This window comes from Molossus molossus, unplaced genomic scaffold, assembly GCF_014108415.1.
Source record: "Molossus molossus isolate mMolMol1 unplaced genomic scaffold, mMolMol1.p scaffold_m16_p_7, whole genome shotgun sequence".
Lineage (NCBI taxonomy): Eukaryota > Metazoa > Chordata > Mammalia > Chiroptera > Molossidae > Molossus > Molossus molossus.
The window spans coordinates 14,117,855-14,138,929 of NW_023425401.1; the positions used below are offsets into that span (position 1 = coordinate 14,117,855).

The following is a 21,075-nucleotide window of genomic DNA, read 5'->3' on the forward strand; positions in this document are numbered from 1 at the left end:
TGGGGCATCAGTCTACAGTCTGAAGGGTCACAGGTTCAATTCCCAGTCAAGGGAGTATACTTGGGTCACAGGTTCAATCCCTGGCCTCAGTCAGTGGTCATGTGGGAAGCAACCAATCTGTGTGTCTCTCTCACATCGATATTTTTCTCTCTCTCCCTCCGTTCCTTCCATTCTATCTGGAAATCAATGGAAAAGTATACTCAGGTGAGGATTAACAACAAAAATAATAAAGAGGGCCAAAATGGGGGATATAAATGATATATGTTTGACTAGATGAAAATAACTTTAAGTGACAGGCACATGGGGGTGTATTATACTACATTATCCCTACATCTGTGTATATTTGAGGTTTTCTATTGAAAACTAAATTAAATGGTGCTCACTCCAGTTGTGTTCCCTCCTTGCTTCTTACAGGCTGGAATAGGAATGACTGCAGCCATCTGGAAGGGACTGTTGAAGATGGCCGAGCCGCTCCACCGGCCTGAGTCCCCGAGTGACTTCCCGGAGCAGGGCTTGTCCACCGGCCTCCCAAGTCCCTAAGAGAGAAGGTGATCGCCCACTCACCTGAGCCATTGCTTTGGGTCCTCTTGGTTATAGTTAGTGTTCTCCTCATCACTCGGGCTCCTTGTTTACCTCCATTCTACTACAGACTGTCTCCTTTACTCTAAAAGATGGTAACATCTCACCTGCCTTTGCCATTCCTTTATTCTTCTCTGTGCTGGTGCTAGAACGCAACAAACATTTATTATGGTTACATTTTTTGTTCCTCTAGAGAGGTCAGGCTGAACCACAGGCTACACAAAGAACTATACTGCACCAAGACAACTTAAATGAAATTGCTCACAGTACAACTCCCTGTCAAAATCCTTACAAAAATGTCACTTTTGAGTTTGGAGGTCTACTATTTAATATAGTAATGGAAAAACTTGACTCAGAAAAGAACCATAAGAAAGCTTGGGGGGTTAAAATTAGATTATTTGGGTGGTTTTAGAAGACTTTAGTAAAGCTTTAAATTACTCTTTAATTACTTTTTTAAAGTCAGACTGGGCTTCAGCTTTGTATGGGGTTCTAGGTCATAGCAGCGTACATGTGGCAAAAATGTTAACCTGTCCACATAGTCAAATATTTCAATTGAATCATCCACCATTTACTGAATGTCACTGTACGATTTACACACTGTGCTGGGCACAGTGTCTTATCAGAAACAAGTTAACCAAAAGAAATATCGCAGCAAAATATTTCAATGAAGGGTCTCTTTGCTCACTAGAATGTGTAATCTCGAGCTAAGAGTTCTGACTGCCATGTAGACCTCTTGAGTGGACAATGACATTACCTTTTCAAGGTCACAGCCACAGAGACGTGGACACGTGGCGCTGAAAGAGCGCTCTTGTCCATCCTCAGGACAACCGAAGCTCCCAAGTTCAGGGAGACGAACATCTCTGAATGACCTGCTACCATGCTCCAAGCTCTTCTTTCACTGGTTGTGCCACAGGAAAGGAACTTTAAGAAGGGTCTGCAGCCCCGGCCAGTTTGGCTCAGCGGTTGGAGCATCGGCCTGCGGACCAGAGAGTCTCAAGTTCAGTTCCCGCTAAGGGCACGTACCCCTCCCCCCCCCCAAAAAAGGGTCTGCAGGCCTTCTGTCTACCTTATGACAGTCATTGACCATTGACTATCAAATGTGCTCTGTATTAAACTGGGGGCTGGAGCTGGGTTAGGGAAGTCAGAGATGAAACACAGTCCTTACCCTCCATGGGCAACTGACTGATGAGAGGGACAGACACACGGATGGCCACCCATGCGGGGAGGAGTGCTACCAGAAGGCACAGGGGCATGAAACACCATGAAACACTATGAAAGGGCACCTGACTGGTGGTGGGTGTGGTCAGAGTGGCATCAGCTCAGAGGAGAGGTGTCATCAGTCCTGACTAACGAATTAGTCAGCCAGAAGGCATTGGGAGGGGAAAGGAAAAGACCCTCCAAGCAGAGGGAACCGCAGTGATTTCATTAGCCCCTCAAACCTGCCCTCAGGGTGTCGATGAAGAAACAAACTCCACCAGGGGAGTGGCACCGTCCAGGCCACTCATCTTGCAAGCAGGGAACCAGGTTTAAACTCAGCACCACCTCCTGCCTCTACAGAACCTGGTCTCTGAAGGGGAGTCCTCCCCTCTTAGTGATGTCCACACTGTCCTTGAACCCTGGGCTCAAGAACATGAAGTGAATGCAAGTGTCCTTTAATCATTCTGGAAGGAATCCGAAGTATTATAGATTCAAAAGATCACAGAATTTTAGATTCTCTTCTTCGAATCAGTTTTTAAAAACTGCAAACAGGCCCTGGCCGGTTTGGCTCAGCGGTTAGAGCGTCGGCCTGCGGTCCGGAGAGACCCGGGTTCAGTTCCCGCTAAGGGCATGTACCTCGGTTGCAGTTTGTCCCCGGCCCTGGTCAGTCGTGCGGGTGGCAGCCACTCGATGTGTCCCTTCACGTCGATGTTTCTCTCTCTCTCTGTTCCTCTCTCCCCCTCCTACTCTACTTGAACAAAAAAATGGAAAAATGTCCTCGGGTGAGGATAAAAAAAAAAACAAAAAACTGCAAACAGTACCCCTGACCCCCAATACAACACACTTACGGATTCGGTCTATATTAACACATGAAAGGCATTGAGAAGTCCTACAGAAAAGTAATGTTAAACTTCTCTTAACCTGATGTGTCTGAAATGTTACTGACCATAGAAGCCTCTACCTGACCTCCTCCTTTTTTAGTAACACTTATTAACACCTTTAGAGACATTCTGAATTAAAGCTTCTTACTGTACCGATGAGGAAACTGCAGTGGCGGGGGGGTGGGGGGGGTGCTAGCCACAGAGCCAGGACCAGGCTCCAGACTTCCTTCCGGGCAACACTCTCTCCCGGAAATCACACTTCAATGTGTCCATTCCATAACTCTGATATGTAAACAGTACATACAGCACATGAGTTGATAACCTTGTAATTGTCAACTTAAACATTACCCTTTAAAAAAATACAAAGAAATTCCTAGGTGAGAGCTGAGATCGTATATACAAATTTGAAGTGTGTTTATATACACTATTAATCGCCCTTGTCATGGTTTATACTAGTTATCCAAGTCTTGCTGATATCAATTGTTTATCTTCACAGCCTTCCCACTAAAATAATAATACCAATAGCAACTACTAGCATTCATTTTGCTCTCAATGTGAAGGATAACATTAATATATCGATGCAAATTTCCAGTGTGTATCTTCATGCATTCATACTAATGGAACCAAAGCTGAAGAAATCACTTGTTAACAAGATAATCACAAAACAAATCTTTGTACCAAGTCCTTCATTGCTAGATCAAATCCCATTGTCACTAACTTAAAAAAAATCTTTACTTTGGAATTTGGTTGGAACCAAGACAACAACAAAAAAGGCATATGAATAGTTCCAATCCTCCCCACTGAGAGTTGGAAATCCTTTTTGTTTTTGCAAAGATTTATATTGTAACAATATTTGTTACATTAAAATTTAAATTATGCTTGATCGGAAAGTTTTTAAATGTAACATACAAAGTAAAAACATATTTCAAGAGCAGTTAGTCCCCAACTTTGAAGAGTTCTTACAAGTAATAACATATAAGGAGAGGTCAGTTGAGCTTTCTGTCTGAAAAGTTCAGTGTCCGGTGCCTGTGTTCCGCATTTATTACCAAGGCCTCCTTTATCAGCAGGAGGAGGCGAATGATACCCTGAAAGTGTTTTAAACGTGCAACTTTGCTTATCTGCCTGTATTAATGATCCCTATGGCAGTTGTTATATTAACCTTATCACATGGCACAGCAATAGGGAGAACCCATTGTGAAAGGAAGAAGAAGAAAAAGCATTTAGGTTCATCTTGGGACCTTTTTTTTTCAACCTAGCCATTTTCTGATTGTCAAGTGGTAGAGAGTGAAAGTTAGATTTGACTAGGTTTTCTTAAAATCTCAAAGAAGAAACTAGGCATTTCCCAGTGGGTGATTCATTGAACCTCAAATACTGCAAAAAGGACACCGATTATTAGATTACTGATGAAATGCTCATTAGGTGACTTCTGGAATTTGTGGGGTCCACAGAGGAGCTCTGACCAGGAGACACAGTATGTGCTCCTGAGAAAGCCAGTCTTTCCTTCAAGACTCCGAACTGCCCACTTGTAGCTATGACATTACAAAAGAAATGCCATTTGCCCCTCATAAGACTTCTATTTCCTTCTTCATACAACCTTTGTGTTCACAAAGAGGAAATTCAGAGTATCCGTCTTTTAATCCCTTTTAACTTTGCCGACAATACCAAACCTAACCCTGAGACCCTTACCTTCTCATTCTCTCAATTTGAGAAACCACCTCACTTTATGACTGAAATTAACGTTTTCATTCAACTGCAAATGCTTGAGCTCAATACACACATAGCAGAATGAAGCCCCTTCCGCTCCTTCATCCAGGTAATATGCTTTTTTCTTTTTTTTTTTTCCCCCTTTTCTTTTTTTCATTATGCCTTTAATGCAGAGCAGGGCTACTGATTACAAAGAGGCAGTTTGACTCCAGCAATAGGTCTTCTTCACTAATCCTCACTGTCATGGAAATTCCAGCTGCGACAAGAATAAGAGGCTCAATCCATATTTGCCAGCTCTAATATGAAATCTGTCAGAGCCCAAATTAATGAGTTCCAAATTCCTTACATCACGATAACAGGTTAAGACTGGTCAATTAATTACATAAATCCTTCCCGATTCATTGTGCGTTTGCAGCCCAGATTGTGTCTTACATTACTCCACGACACAAGGCCTTTTGGCTCCTGTTGTTCTGCAGAAAGGCCCCATTTAAGTGGAGGCTGACTGCCACGGCAAAATGTTAAATGTCACACGTTAAATTTGCACTTTTCTGTAATTGCTTTTGTTAAAAAAAAAAAAAATTAAATTACAGCACAGGGCTCCCAGTACACCACTATACAAAGGGTTGGAATTGAACTAAATGGATCCCAGCACTGGAGTCCTATCTCTTACCTCTAACAGTTTGCACCCTCCCCTCTGTCCCTGGCGCCCGGGAAGCAGCAGAGCCCAGAATGTGCATGTTTGTGAAAATTAGCCAAGTTTCCCTTAGCAGCAAAAATATATATATTCAGAAGATTATTTTCATTATGAAGATTAAAATGGGATTCTTTCCATAGCTAGCTTCCCTTTTGTTTACCAGCAAAGGCGTTAGATATATAAGACACTGTTGTTCTAATCACGTTTTTCAGGAACATATATTATGTGTGTGTGTTACACTTGTGTAGGCCTTTGCCTTCAAAAAGGATGTTGCTGATGGTTTTGCTATCTGGATTTGTAACTGGTACCCACCTACAGAGGGAGAATACTAGAGGATTAAGATCTCAGAGGATTTCAAAAATCACCCAGGCCAAACATTTTCCTTTTTAAAACATCACAATGCGCTTGGAATCACAGCTAGTGAAAGCTACTCTGGACCTATAGGTGTAGACTCCCGGATTCTAGCACAGTCTCGCCTCCCCTCGATACATTTCCTCGTGGAGGGGCCTTTTTGCGTACTTAGGTGCTCTGCATGGAATGGAACCAGTTCCGGTGTGTTTCCTTCATCCTCTCATTGCCGGCTGGGGCTTCCGCGAATACACGAGCTAGCAGGTGATGCTTCGAAGCACAGACTGAAATCTAAGGGGCATAGGTCCTTTCTGCTTGGGAGCCTACACACTGCACCACAGACACGAGCCAGACCCCAGGCGGCTCATTCTCCGCCGCGCCGGCCCGGCAGCGCCCTCCTCTGTCCTTCGGCTGCCTTGCACCCTCTGCCACCGGCCTCGCGCTACTGCTTTCCAGACCAAAGAAAGCTCCTCTGCGCCGCCGCCGGCTAATGGGGTGGGAGGCTGGTCACTCCCCGCAAGACCCCACGCTGCACACACACACCCCTGACCCTGCCACGCTACACACACACACACACACACACACACACACACACACACACACACACACACACACACACACACACACCCTGACCCTGACCAGGGCGTTTCTATTTTCCAGGGCAAAAAAAGCTCCTCTCTGGGCCCCTGGCTTAATGGGGTGGGGGACTGGTCTCTCCCCGCATGCCCCCCATGCCCCCACCCTACACACACACACACACACACACACACACACACACACACCCCTGACCCTGCCCCAGGGCTGGTTCTAGACCGGGAGGCACGCGCTTCTTCCCTCCAGGATGACGGTGCCACCGCTCTCCGGGAGGGAGGGAGCGGGTTAAAGCAACGGCAGGTCAGCCCTGCAGGTTTTAGGGTCCTGGGAGGGGAATGGGGTTAACGAGCGTGTGCGGTACGTGCGCATATAAAACATGTGGGACGCGTGAGATTCGCCCAGCCCTCCGCGACCCCGGGCACTCGCGGGGACCCTGCAGCCTTCACCAGACCCAGGCCCGGGGCGGCTCGTCGCCCCCCCTCGGGTGGGACAGCGGGCCGAGGGCCGCAGCCGGCATCTTCAGAACAAAGACTCGGGTCCAGCCCCAGAGGGAAAAGGCCACCGCCGCCGGGTCTCCTGCGGCCCACCCTGACCGCGTGTCCGGGAAACCCACCCGGCGGCGGGGTCCGGTGTCGCGGCTCCGGGCGAGACAAACCAGCCAGGGCCCTGGAAACGACGCTCCGGCATCCCGGAGGGTCGTCGGTGTACAAACTCCCTCCCACACCAACTCGCCACCCTAGATCCTCTGTATTATTTTTGTTATGACTGTTCAAGCAGCCAGAATTGTCAGCTTATCGCTGGGAAGGGGACCTCGCGGGCGCACGTTCGAAGCAGGTGGGGCAGGCGGGAGGGCGCTGCAGGCTGTGCTGTAAATCGCTGCCTTTTTGCGGTTGTTGTTCCCACTCACCACCCGCCTTCCCCCTCCACCCGGGTTTTTTTTTTGTTTTGTTTTTTTCCTTCCTTTCTTTCTGCGGCGCTGTTGCTATGGGTTACCAGGGCGGTTGCCATGGGTTACCGGACTGAGGCCGACTGGCTTGCTACCTGCCACCCAGTCGCTGCCTCCACACCGCCCGCAGCCGGAGCGGCCCGGGTGGGAGGAGGCGGGAGCGCGCGCGTGTGCGGGACACGACTTGGGGAGTGTGCACGAGCGGCGGAGGCCGCAGCCAACAGGCGGCGGAGGGGGCAGCCCCAGGAGCGCCGCCGCCAGTGGGGTGGGGGGCAAAGCTATAAAGAAGGCCCAGAGGTAAGAAACTAGCAAAAACACAACCACAAGTTATGCCCGTGCTGTGCCTGTAGCAGCAAAGACAAGCGGTGTGGGGTTTTGGATGAATCTACACTTCTCGTCGGGGGAGAAAGGGTATTTTCCTCTTTAGCATAAGTCATTTGCATAGTATCTTTAGACCAGAATTTAAATTCTGCAGAAAATTGTAGTTTAATTTTTTTCTCTTTTCCTCTGTATCTTTTGAAAAGAAGTCTTTGGAATTTGGGAGAAAAGGAAAAGGGTCATTAACTACCAGAGTTTTCGAAGCTAAAATAAATGTGTCCAATGCACTGTTCATAACAAGGATCTAGAAAAGTTTCCAGCAAGAGCGAAGAGCAATTGTGTCTGACTTAAAGGGACAATGGTGACTCGTTTTGTGAGATGCATATGGCAAAGAATAGAGCCAAAATCCTTTGTAAATATTTCAAACTGTAAAGAAATTGTTGCTTATTTACATCCTTCTAAAATTTTGGACTCCACTCTATTAAAATGTATTAATTTCTTATGACCTTTATTTGTAAAGAAAATTGTGTCTATGCTTGAATGTCAAATTGCAGTAACTAATTTCAGAAAGCATTTTGTCTGTGAAAATGTGTTTATATATAATAAAGTAACAAAAGGTCTGCATTCCAAACAAAAGCAGAAAATTGTATTGAAATTGTTTCCTCCATTAAAAAAGATGCTGCATTTTATTTATAGGATACCAAATAATTTAAATATTGAGAGGAAAACTATTTAGAAACAGAACAAGCTATTGTTCGGCTATTTTTGTCTTAAGATTTTAGAGGCCTTTTATGAAAGCGGTTGTTCCTTTATAGCTGAAATACTGAAAACCTTACTTGTACCGCAGTAGCTCAATAATGATTAATCCTTAAGGCACCAAAAATAAAACATAAATTGAGTTCAAAACAACATTCAATTTACTGTTGGATATAACGGTAATTGTGGCTAGGCTAAATGAATTTGTTTAAATTCTTAATGGCCATAAAAGAGATTTTAAGGTTATTGCATATCACTTGTTTGTATTTAATTATTCAATAAAATGTGAACTAGGCTTGAAAAGCTCCTACATGATATTTAATATCTTAAGGGATGTAACTACTTAAAAATAAACATTTCTGTTTTTCCTCAGTAATTTTTAAAACTTGAAATTTGAACTAGAATTTAAATCACTTTCTTCCAAGTGAGACTTTAAAAGGAGCCCTAAGTAACAGGTTGTTGACTTCCATTGCTGACCTCTTTGGGTTATATATAAAACCAGTTCTCAAACAAAACACATAAATCAGCTTTATAGGTGAACAGTTTACACTTTCAGAATTAGCCAGGGAAATACAGTTTTGGTGTACATAAATCATAAAGCATCCAGGATTAGAATTCTTTAAATTTAAGTTACATTAAAAATAGTTTTAAATAAACATCTATTCTATTTAGTTACTTAAGTAATATTTTCCTAAAGAAAGCTTTATAAAAAATATGCCAGAGAAAAGTAAAAGACTTGAACAAAGCCAGAAAGCCACTGGGGGCTGAAGTTCATCTAAATATCTCCGCTGCTGAGTATCAGCTTTAACAGTGCTTACATATCAAACCAACCAAACCAAAGCTCAAACGTGTACAACCAGAGTGAATATTCAAGCAAATTTACCCAACTTATTCATTAAAAGTTACCAATCATTCAAAAACACACTGAATTTAGGTCTAAGTCAGAAGAAATGCATTCTTATATAAAATAAGTGATCCAACAAACTGAAGTTGATTTTTTTTCATGTTTAATGTGAAAATGGTGATCTCATGAAGTTTACATACCACAGTATTAGGCATTACTTAATATCCATTTTAAGTTGATGGCTGTTTACATCATCTAAAAATAATATGACACTTGGTGGCATATATTACATGCTTTTCCAAACTGCTGAAAAACAGAAATAATGTGAATTCAAATACATATCACCAAGGAGCTGGGGATCGCTCTTAAATGACAGGATGGTAAACATTACTTGTAGGCAGGATAAAAAGAAACTACTAAACCTCATTTTTCTGTATTAAAATAATGAGTCTTAAATTATAAAGTAACAAGATTCAGTACATTAAATCAGAATTATTTACATAAGTTCAATAATGTTTTAGACCAAACAAAAAAATAGAAAGGAGAAATTATGGAAATCATTCTTATTTTAAATTTAATTATTTTCTATTGCTTCTTAGTTACAAGCATTTCAAAGACTTTTTAATAATACAGTAACTTTTAAACTCCTAGTTAAAATGAGGTGAGGTAACATTTAATTAAAGCAACAAGTTATCCCAGTTATGTAAAAGTATGTTCCTGTTAGTTTCAGAGATATTTTGCACCATTCAACAGGGAAGTAACTTGGATAATTAGCTCAAGAAAATGCTGCCATATCTGAAATTTGAAGTTCAATGTAGTTTAAGACATTTTCTCTTTGGACCATGAAAAAAAAAAGATTTTGTTAAATTATATTAAATCATACCAATTCTCTGGTAGATACCTAAAAATAAAGGGCTTTTTAGAAATGAATAATTAAGTCTGAAATTAACAAGTTAATATCCTTTTCTAATCATGGGGCTACTTATTGGTAAAATCAAGTTTATTAATTTTTATAAGATCCTACTTCTAACTTAAAGATAAGTAACAAGTAAACACCACTGACAAATTTATCTAGTGGTAAGAAATTGCACATTTAGTCAGGAAATAAATCATTAACCTGTAATTCTAATTACACAAATTATCTGTTTCTAGAAACCGTGTGTTAAAGCTGATTTTGGACAATGAAACTGTATTTCTGAATCTATATATTACAAATATAAGCGAAGTTACTAGCATTATTTCTGTTTTGTCTAAGATGTAAACATTATTTTAACATGTCTGTATTCATAAGATACCTTTCCCATTTAAGTGTGAAACAGAACACTGGAAAGGTTAAACACCCTTAAACTATTTCAATCAAACACCCAAAAGCTAAGTGTTTTCCCAGTGCAGGGGAGGTACCCACAAAATATCAGCCACATGTCTGAACGAGGCCGTCTGGTCGAAGCTGTCAGTCTTCACAGTGGTTAAGCTCACGCATGCTGTGTGTACGATAACACTGCCCCATTGATACAAGAAGGAATCCTCTCTCTGGATTTTAAATGCTACCCATTTACCTATCTTTTCAAATTCAATAAAACCAACTAGGTTTTTTAAAACACATAAACCAATTCATTTGAGGGCACGATCCTGTTTTACCAGTGATGTTTGCCTATAAAGGAGAGTTGCAATCACAGGCTTTTAGCTTTTGACGGAAGCTTAGCCAAAATAAGACAACATAAAAACAGCACTTAGAAACAACCCAACGTCTTGAAGAATTTAAATACCTAATAGCATGACAGTGAGCTTTAGGTAAGAATATATCATTAGTGAGCTTTCTTCTCTATGACTGGACAGAATTTGCTGTTCCTAAGATGGTCACATTAGAATTCTTTTTCAGGATTCCTGTGGAGCTGTGCTCATTTTACACCCATGTGAACTGCTGTCATCACTACTGTGTCCAAACCCGGAGGATGAACTGGAAAAGAAGAGAGGGGGAAAATAATAAAAAGAGGAAATTGGTTTTCACAACACACTCAAAGCCTGAGTAACAGAGGAGAACTTTAATTATCTCCAGTCACAAAGAAAGACAGGAAATTTGGACTTTTAATTAGCCATTTGGAGTGCAGTTGGATATTTTTTTAGCTAGATAATTTAAACGCGAATAATTCAAGTCTGACTAAATGAAAGTCACATAATCAGAATGCAGATAATTGAATTTCTACTGCATTCATTAATTCGGTGTGGAGGTGTGTGTGAAGACTACTATGATGAGCTGTCACAACTCAATAAAATCTCAGTCAATTAATTTTTTCATTATCTTAGGATTGCATCAACAAAAAAGTGAAGTGTGTGTAGATAGCCGTACACATGCATATATGTGCTGTGTGTTATATAAATACTTATATATTACATGGAATGCAAGGAAATACCTTTCTGAACCATAATCTATATTGTTTTCTTTTTCTCCTTCTTCATCTTCTTCAGGGAAGCGCCTGTTCATCAAGGCAAACTTGTGAATTGCTTCCTCTACAGAGTACTTAGTCTGTCCAGAAACGCACGCCTCGATGTCTTCCGAGTTCAGATGGCTTTGCAGGAAGAGGTGCAGGCTGCTGTCTGAGAGCAGAAGCGCGTTGTGGAGGACCCTATATGAGAGCACACAGGAGAAGTAGCCGGTGAACGGGGATGCACAGCTACAGGGCAGGAGAGAGAAGCATTAAAACGTGCCACCGAAATCATTCTCCACTATGGCAAACTTTGCATCCATTACGGACTCTGCCTATTAAAGGGATGAAAGCATATGTTAACTTTTATTCAATTATTTGGGAATTTAGGTGAGTAAAAACATGAAGCTAATAGTCAAGAACATCTGTTAAAAGAATAACTTCAAGGACATTTCTTCAATTTAACCATCTGTTATGGCCATGTGGATTAATTATGGGAATATTTTGCTTATGTAGTCATAGAAATGTATTCTACTTTAAAAAAAAAAAAAAATTTACTGCTGACCAGCATGTCAGTTCTGTGATCTTTATGGGCTAGGCTGTGAAGAAACATCAAAACTTTCAACTACTATTAAAAGTTCTATTAAAAAGTCATCTCTTTATTGGGAAAAAAAACTTTATAGCTGTGCTTCTGTACAAGTTTACAAGGGCTTGGCTGAGAGGTGGCTTTTTTTGAATACCTAAGATTGACTAGAAACTTCTCCAAAATCTTCAGTGGCACAAAGAGAGTACAGATTTCAACTAGTGCTTCAGAACTACAGAGAGGAGTAAAAACCACCCTGTCACAAAATCTACTACACATGCTCAAATTTTTTTATAGTGAATGTGTTTTCTTCTGACAAAATACACCCTTATATTTAAATAAAAATTGTTTTTAATCTTTTTAGCAAAGATTTTTATGTGTAATCATTTTGTCTCTATGAACAGTTCAATAATGATATGATGATGTCACACTAAGATCAGCTGTAGGAAATAAAACTAAAATACTAAAACCCAAGTATAATTTTGCCCAACATGGGATTTTTCAGACAGAGAACTATGAAAAAATTATGTATTTAAAACTGAATGAACTTTACCTTATACTCTGCATTTTTAAATAACTAACTGGAAAAGTACAATCTCTTTTGGTTATTCATATTTAATTTACTTAAAATCCAAGGTTATTAGACTATTTTCTTCAAAATGAAACAATTATTTTTGCAACAAAGCAAACGTCCAGAAAAGCACAGCATCCACACCAAAGTCTAGCTGTCCCCTTGGCTGCAATAGGCTTACAAATGTAGTTTAAGAAAATATTCTTTGCTGGCCCGCAGAAAGAAAAAGTAAAATCGGTGCACCTTTCAAAAGGCAAAATCTCGAGCAAAGCAGCTAAATATTTCCTCTCCCTCCCTGGCGTCTGCCCTGGATTCTCCCAGAACATGACCCTATTCCATGATAAAGATGAATTGACCAAATGCAAGTAGTAAAGTGGCAAATTCCTCTTACTACTCTTCAAGATATTCTACGTTTACAGATGTTTACCACTCTTGTTTTAAATACTTCACATCCAGAGGAGATTTATAGGGCAGTGACCCATTAATATTAACTTGCATTCACTGTGAAGTTTGAACAGAGTGTTTCCTGCCAGCCAAGGTACAAGTAACTGTTCATAGGATTATACTTACTGCTTTGTTTCTGGTGGAAATGTGTTTTATTTTCTTTATAAAATAATGGGTAATCTTTAAAATTGATTTTAGATGGTTCAAGGCATTACACCACAAAAGTAATGAGCACTAATGCCAATGATATCGGACACAAATTCATTTTAGCTTTATTTCACGTCTAAAGCAATTCTACTGAGCCTTGAACTGCTCACGTGCTGTTATTAACTTGCTAGTAACCTAACACATGGGTACAGCAAACAAAAGTGATCAGAGCCCAGGTTGATCGGGACCTCAAGGCTACTGTCTTTTTTCTTGAGCTATAATTCAATTTCCAATTTTACTGTACATTAGACTCATTATTTCCCAGTGTTTTCTTTTCTGCTTACTACTGCCATCTGGAGGACACACGGGGGAAAAGCGAGAGGGAGCCGGGCACACTGAACTCCCAGGCCCGGCTCCCAGGTCTGAAGTGGGAGAAACCTTGGCTGGGAGGGAACCTCTGACCACTCACACCAGCAGGGAGTCCAAAAACTGCGTCTGCTATGCACAGTTCTGGGTTTTAATTCCCTCGGCCCAGCTGGCTAGGTGTATGCCTCTGTGTGCCACAAGTTTTAAACAAGCAAAAATAATTTCTAATGTATTTATGACTTTTATTTTTAGTCAGGTATTTCATTCCAAAATTAAAAATACAACAATTTGAGAGTGTTTTCCCACCTGGTTCAGTGAGCATACCTAGTTCATTTAATATCATATCTGGTTTAATATATATCAGCGAGTATTGTGACTGCCATCCCCATAATATTAAATCTTATTTTCACCTTAGTCATATTTGTGCCGCATTTTCCACAAACAAATCTAATAGCAGTAAATCAACTTCAAATTTAATATAAAGAGTACTTTGTAAAACAGTCAATAAAATGTCATCGTTATAAGCCTCCATAAAAATAAATGTATACAATTTTCAAGCCTTTATAAAAGGAAAAAATAGCCTCTAGAATTTTAAAGGAATTTGTGAAAAGCTATTTACATGAGTCAAAAGTTATTCCTTTCCCCATAACAACTTTAAACTAAACAAAGCAAAACCTGTTTTTCCCTTGAATTGGATACAGTCGAAAATCTGGTTTTCCTCAACATGATTTTATTAGGTGTATTATATAGTGGTTCAGTTGAGAACAATGTATAGCTATGCAAAAACATTTCATCCTACCTCAGGACACCCTGGGTCTACTGTACCCGATAAAATGACATACATACACATTTGCATCGCATGTGGAAGGTTAGCAGTTTGATGTAGAAAAAACTAATTCAGCCTGTTTACCTCTTATTATGAGAAAAAATAAAACCTACAAATCTTCATTGAAGGCATTCATGAACTGTGCTGTGGTGCCCTCTATTGTACACACGGACATAAAAACTCTGTGTGTGTGTGTGTGTGTGTGTGTGTGTACAACTAACTAGTGTTTCCATGATATCCTTTTGTAATAAAACTATGCTATTTCTTAAATTTTAAGGAAATACAAAACCGACCCTGGCCAGTTTGGCTCAGTGGTTAGAGCGTCGGCCTGCAGTCTGGAGAGACCTGGGTTCGGTTCCCGCTAAGGGCACATACCTCGGTTGCAGTTTGTCCCCGGCCCTGGTTGGGTCGTGTGGGTGGCAACCACTCGATGTGTCCCTTTCACGTTGATGTTTCTCTCTCACTCTCTACCCCTCCCACTCTATCTGAACAAAAAATATCGAAAAATGTCCTCCACTAAGGAAAAAAAAAAGAAAGAAATACAAAACCGTAATACAAAAGCCTACATTGTAAGATACGTGTAGTTATGTTACCGGGATGAATTCAGCAGAACTGCTCCCTCCCATTCATGATACTCATCAAACATAAAAAATTAGTAGACAGGCCATTCTCACAGTTGGATCTTCTTACCAACAGAGTTTACAATTTTAGTCTATAACTAAAATTGCTACTAGCAGAAGTGACTTACAATTTCTAATTATTCAGGAGAGAAAAACTCCAAAAGGGAAGTTATAGCCAAGACTGAGGAAAAATGAACATATTTGAAAAATGTCACAATCACACTGCCCGAATTTAACTAGCATTCAAGAGTTCTGCTAACTGTAAGCTCACCAGTTCCTGGGACTAAAACAGTGCCTCCACCTTTTCCTGTAATTTCCTTGTCTATAAAATTGAGATGATATCCAATTCCTAATATTATTGTAGGTATTGAGATAAAACGTGTAGAAAGCTTTATATATAGCAAGTGTTCAATAAGTGGCATAAATTATTTTTTTGGCACCTAGTGAAAGAAACAACTTTCTAATTCCCATGAACTCTGGCCTGGGTATGTACTTTGCTATTAAATATATATTATTTCACAAATGACCTTAAAATGAAAAAAAGAAAAGAAAAAAAATCTTGTTATATTATTATATACACACGCACATATGCCCAGAGACAGCAGCATTTTGGTTTCAGAAGGTTTGTTAAGTGCCCTTGGTTCATAACTTCAAAACTTACCTGAAAACCAGATTTGTTAAACACCTGCTAAAAATCCAGCACACAAGCATATTTCATATTTAATTCTGTGGCCTGTCCTCTAGAGTTCCTAAAGAGCTCTACACAAACAAGGTGCAGGCTACTGAGGGTGGCCGTACTTAATGGGTCTCAAGCTGGGGACAAGGCACAGTGCCAAGATGGCCAAGCTGCATGTGGCATCCAGTTTCCCAAAGCAGGCTTGAGCTGGGGGACCCCAGGAAGGGTTGTCACTTCTCCACAACCCAGACAAAGAACAGGGGAGCCATGCCTCAGAATCTGAGGAACACAGACGGTCAGGAGCAGCCACAGTGTTTGAGGGCCTGTAGGTCCGGCCTGAATCCTCCATGTGGGACTACACTCCTCGCTTCCCCTCAGGTCCAAACCCCACGGAAGCACCATCAGCTCGGAGACCGCTGTCCACACAGCTTGGTGGAACAAATAACATCACCAGAGACTGTTCTATGATTCGACTTCTGGTTGATAATCCAGATCCAATTTTCATGAATCTGGCCATCCCCTGATACACACAGAGTGCTTCCCCACTGGACTGGAAGCTTCAAAAGGACCAGAACTTGTATCCATTTTGTGGGGTCTAGTATCCCCAGTACCCACTATGGCCCAATGTAGTCACTTAATAAACAGTTTTTCCTCCAATGCATCATTTGAACGACATACCCAGCCAGTGAGGTCGACAATGCCCAGGTAACATTGTGGCGCCTTTATAGCAAACCAAGGCTCAGAGGAATGAAGTGACTTTTCCATGGCCATGCAGCCAGAAAACAATTAGGAGCAAGCCCTGGCCAGTGTGGTTCAGTGGTTAAGCATCCTCCCACGCACCAAAGGGTGGCCAGTTCAATTCCCAGTCAGGGCACATGCCCTGGTTTCGGGTTCAATCCTCAGTTGGGGTGCATATGAAAGGCAATTCTCTCTCACATTGGTGTTTCTCTCTCTCCTTCTCCCTTCCTCCCTCTCTAAAAATCACTAAAAACCTTGAGCCCAGCTCACTGAGCTCCTGATCCAAGACACTTTTCACTATGACATCTGCGTCAAATTCAGTCAGCAAGCCAATGGACACAGTATGAAAAAAATAACCAAGTGTAAGCCTATGTCCACTGCAGCCGAAGGACACTCAGCATTAACTTGGTAGAATCAACTGTGAAAGGAAAGGTCATATTCAAAACAATGAAGTAAGCCCTGGCTGGTTTGGCTCAGCGGTTAGAGCATCGGCCCACGGTCCAGAGAGACCTGGGTTCGGTTCCCGCTAAGGGCACGTACCTCAGTTGCAGTTTGTCCCCGCCCCCAGTTGGGTCGTGTGGGTGGCAGCCACTCGATATGTCCCTTTCCTCGATGTTTCTCCGTCTCTCTCTCTTCCTCTCTTCCCCTCCCACTCTATCTGAACAAAAATGGAAAAATGCCCTCGGGTGAGGATTAAAAAAAAAAAAAATGAAGTGATTCCTGGTCAAAAACACATGCCCTGTGATCAACCAGCAATATAAATGCAGAGACACATGTTGTCCTTTGACCTCAGATAAGGAGACCCCTCTACAGAAGACAGGCAGCTCCCAGTGCTGACGGGCGCTGCAGGACCTGGCTGTCCCTGCCTAGGCTGCACAGGCGGTGGCCAGTCTGCGGCTTCCCTAAGCAGCCTCTGGACCTACAGGCCACTCTGCAAACCTGGACTGCAGGGACCACGTCTTAAGGGAGAGGCCATCAGCCACCTGGGTCTCAGATAGACAATAATTAACATCAGAGCTGTCCCCAAAGGGAAAAGGCAGAACTAAATTGACCAGGTCTTTGTTCTGTCAAGCCTGTGATACCCAAAAGAATCCCACTGTAGTGTTTTCCCAGGACTTGGCTTAGTCACTCAGTCTTCCGGTCTCGTGTCATTTTTATTCCTCTGGCTTTTCTTTTCCAGCCCTCCCTCAGTTTATAATCTTGGATGTTTCTGTATGTCTCCATGACCCCTTCAAAGGAAAGGCACTCTATCAACTTAATAGAAATAAATATTAATATTCATGTGCATACTTAATGCCCAAACCTGTTATGAATGAGCTACATGGAGAGAAGGCAGTATATAGTATTGCAGGCTAGCTCTGAGGTATCATGTCGTGAATTCAAATGGTGATTCCTTCAGATCCTGAAGCTAGTAGGAAAAGAGTCCAAGAGACTGGGCTCTGCCCCTTAATCAGTAGTCATGCCTCAGCCTATTTTCTTATCTATGATAGGAAGTTAGAAAAATTAGCTCAAAACCATTTCTAAAGGCATTAAACAAATAATGGCCAATACTTAGATACCATACATTATATGCCAGACTGTTGCAAGTACCTTACATTTGTTAACTCATTTAATCCTCTCAACAAGCTTATAAAGTAAGTACTATTACTAACTCCATTTGACAGATGCAAAAACACAGGCACAGAGGATGTAAAAGACTTGCCAAAGCTCCCAGCTAATAAGCAGCAGAGCCAGGATTTGAACCTGGGCAGTCTGGCCTCAGAGTCTGTGTGCAAACCAATGTGCTATCTCATGGGATGGGAATTCCAGCATTCCAGAGTGGATAAAAAGAGAAATTATAGTAGTGTGAACTGAAGTCGCCTTAACTACAGTACCTCCCATCACCAAGTAATCCAGATTTAATAGCCCACTGAGACTATCAAACACCAATAAATACTCCCTTATAAATATTCCCTCCAAAGAGTAGAGTTAAACTACTCATTTAGAGGAGCCCAGAAGGGTATTAGCAGCCCATTGAAAGCTGACTTTCGTCCATCAATCCTAACTGTTGTAAATAAAGACAGTTTTTAAGAAGTGCCTTTTTAATAAGGCACATCTGTTTCCTGGCAAATTTTACTTTTGTCAGCTAAACTCCCAAGTAATTTGGCTCTGCTTTACAGCTTAGGGGACCGCGTATTTATTATCTGACTCAATTAGTTCATTGTTTTCTTTCTAAAAGATCTGGTCTCGAATATGCACCATCAATGTGAGCCACAAGATGGCGCTGTAATACAGGAAATGAACGACTGAGATGGGCTCTAGAGCAGATCATTAAGGTTTCAGAAACAGTACTGTTCTCCCTCCCTGATCACAGGACACTCAGCTCTTGCAAAAGCACTTTTCTCGTGTCTCCTTTATGGCTGCACGAGTTTCTGCACACTTACTTTTTTAGGAAATCTTCCAAACCCTGACGACGTTGATCCACATGCTGGCGATTGTTCATGTTGAAAAAGAGGTTTTTAGAGGGAAGTTCTGGCAGTTGTCTTATGAGAAAGAAAGAAAGAAAGAAATTTATCATCATCAAGTCAAGAAATCCCTCAAAGTGAAATCAAATTATGCATACTAATTATCGCACGGTGACTGTATATTACCATATATAGTTATATAATGAAAATAAAGAAAACCCCATTTTTAAACATTTTTGAGGACTTTCATTGTCAATACCCATAAATGTCAGTGGAATTCAAATGATAAATTTTGAATTCAGATGTCATAGCCACAAAACTAACTAAAGCTATAATTACAATCAAGAAGCATGCCTATAAAATGCCTCATAAGGTATGTACCTGTAAATCTTATACATATCAAAGTTCTAAATGTTGAATATGATAATCAAGGCTCCTAGATATACCCTTTAAGTCACTTACACCAGCAATGCATTACTTTGGAGTCTCTGCCTCAGCCACACAAATTCTCTGTATCTTCTTCGTACACAGGATGTTTTCATTGTAAAACACATGCTATTGGTCTGTTCAGAGAAAAGAAAAATATAAGCCTCACCTGAGGAAAAAATGCTTTTCTTATATCTATAACTCACTCTATGCCCCCCAAATTTGTTTAAATGAGATTTTTAGAACCAAAAATGCATTTGCATTTAAACCAGACTCAAATCTTGCACACAGCCCACCAAAACGACAGCTCTAAAGACAGCTGGGATGACGTAAGTGAGCAGTGTTGTCTGGGACAAGTCATTCACTCCCTGAGCCTCCTGCTCACCTATCAGCACTGTTTTCAAAAAGAATCATAAACATTGAATCGTGAAGCATAAATGACCAATAAGAGCCAGGGTCATCTGCTGCATTTTAACACCTTCCATCTGTCCAAGTAGCTGAAGAAGTCTTTGGGGACTAAAGACACTCTCCGGTCTTAGACATGACATCACAGAAGCCATCAGGACCTTGATAAAGTCATCACTACAAATTGCACATATCACCAGGAATCCTGAAATCACCTTTCAACAAGAGAACAGCATTTCCCTTTTCCTTTTTTTTTTTTTTTTGGTACGTGCCCCTAGCAGGAACCGAACCCAGGACTCTCTGGTCCTCAGGCCGACACTCCAACCGCTGAGCCAAACCAGGCAGGGCGCATTTCCCTTTTCTACTAGATGCACGAGGGAACGTGATCTGAGTTGGAAAGGGGTTGATGCACAGGGACAAACATCCTCGTGGGGGACCCAAATTCCAGCCCTGGCTCTGCTACAGGGCAAATCACTTCAACTCGGTTCCTAAGTGATAAAACAGCGGTGAAATAGTACATACCTATTTCACACAGAGGCTGTGAGGACTGACAACAAGCACTTGGAAAATGTTAGCTATTAACATTATTATTAGTTACTAGATGTTGGTTTCCTTCCAGCTGCCCTGAGGCAGAGACAGTAAAAGCTACCTACAGAGTCTCCATCCTCAGCAAAATGACAAAACTTCTCCTTTGGGTAACACAAGAGACTGGCAAATATCTGTCTATTGATTTTGTAAAGATGATCACTATTCTCTACATTTATTTCAAATTTCTATTTCATAATCTTTACATTACTAAATGAGAATTTTTTCGCCCTCAAGATTTATATTATTTTAAAAATTATTATTCTATCATTTAATAAGCACCCAGTAGTTGTTTTCCTTGGGAAAGGTAATTATGTGCATTCGTTTTTACTCTGTCCTCAGGACATGTATGGCAGCGTTGCTGGCATCCCTCAGAAAACCGCCGCTGCAGAGAGGTTAAATTAAGAGACCTGCCCCCAACGTAGTGATGGGTCTAAATCCCATCATCTTTGACAACAGGGCAGCCAGACTGCTGGATAGTTTGTGGCACAATAACATTGTGTGTGTGGATTTCACAGCACACCAGGGCCTCTCTCTAAGGTGATCCTTGGGGAGTAGGAAAGCAGGCCGTTTGCACCAGAGTCGGTGCCCTACGGAGGCCTGGGCAGTTCCCTCTGCACGCCCTCCCCAGAGAGCACCAGGTCACTGTGGGGCCTCCCACACCTCAGGAACACTGGGCCAATTTCAACTCCCTTTCCTTTCTCTGTCCACATTCACTGTGGATGCCAGTAACTGGGGATCGGCTGGCACCTACACCAGACAAAGATCTATCTACCTCTAAGTCCTTCATTTGCAGAACAAGTTATGATAGACTACCCACCTCTCTAGTCCACTTGTTTAAAATTCCAAGTAAATGCTAAGATTTCAGAGTCGCCTAGTATCATTTCCCTTGAGATTAATTTACATGGGTTAGATAGCTTCTCTACCTGCAAGTCTCTGTGGGTACAGCATCTAAGGGGC

At 41.5% G+C, this 21,075-nt stretch overlaps 1 protein-coding gene and 1 long non-coding RNA gene across 6 annotated transcripts in view; one reads left to right on the top strand and one right to left on the bottom strand.

The window, feature by feature from the left end:
- The first annotated feature begins 7,074 nt into the window (after positions 1–7,074).
- Positions 7,075–11,287, top strand: LOC118620034. Its single transcript, XR_004957360.1, has 2 exons — positions 7,075–7,240; positions 10,741–11,287. It is a non-coding gene; the product is annotated as an uncharacterized LOC118620034 (long non-coding RNA).
- Positions 9,008–21,075, bottom strand: part of SNX10 (sorting nexin 10) — a 78,651-nt gene continuing 66,583 nt past the window's right edge. For 4 of the 5 annotated variants that reach the window (XM_036247006.1, XM_036247007.1, XM_036247009.1 and 1 more), the window contains 4 exons: positions 19,162–19,262; positions 18,679–18,777; positions 11,273–11,533; positions 9,008–10,818 (listed from right to left, as the gene is read on the bottom strand). In XM_036247006.1, the coding sequence (XP_036102899.1) occupies positions 10,737–10,818; positions 11,273–11,533; positions 18,679–18,777; positions 19,162–19,262 (543 nt within the window). In that variant the 3' untranslated portion in view covers positions 9,008–10,736. The remainder of the gene's footprint in view (positions 10,819–11,272; positions 11,534–18,678; positions 18,778–19,161; positions 19,263–21,075) is intronic. The other variant, XM_036247010.1, reaches the window with a different exon arrangement.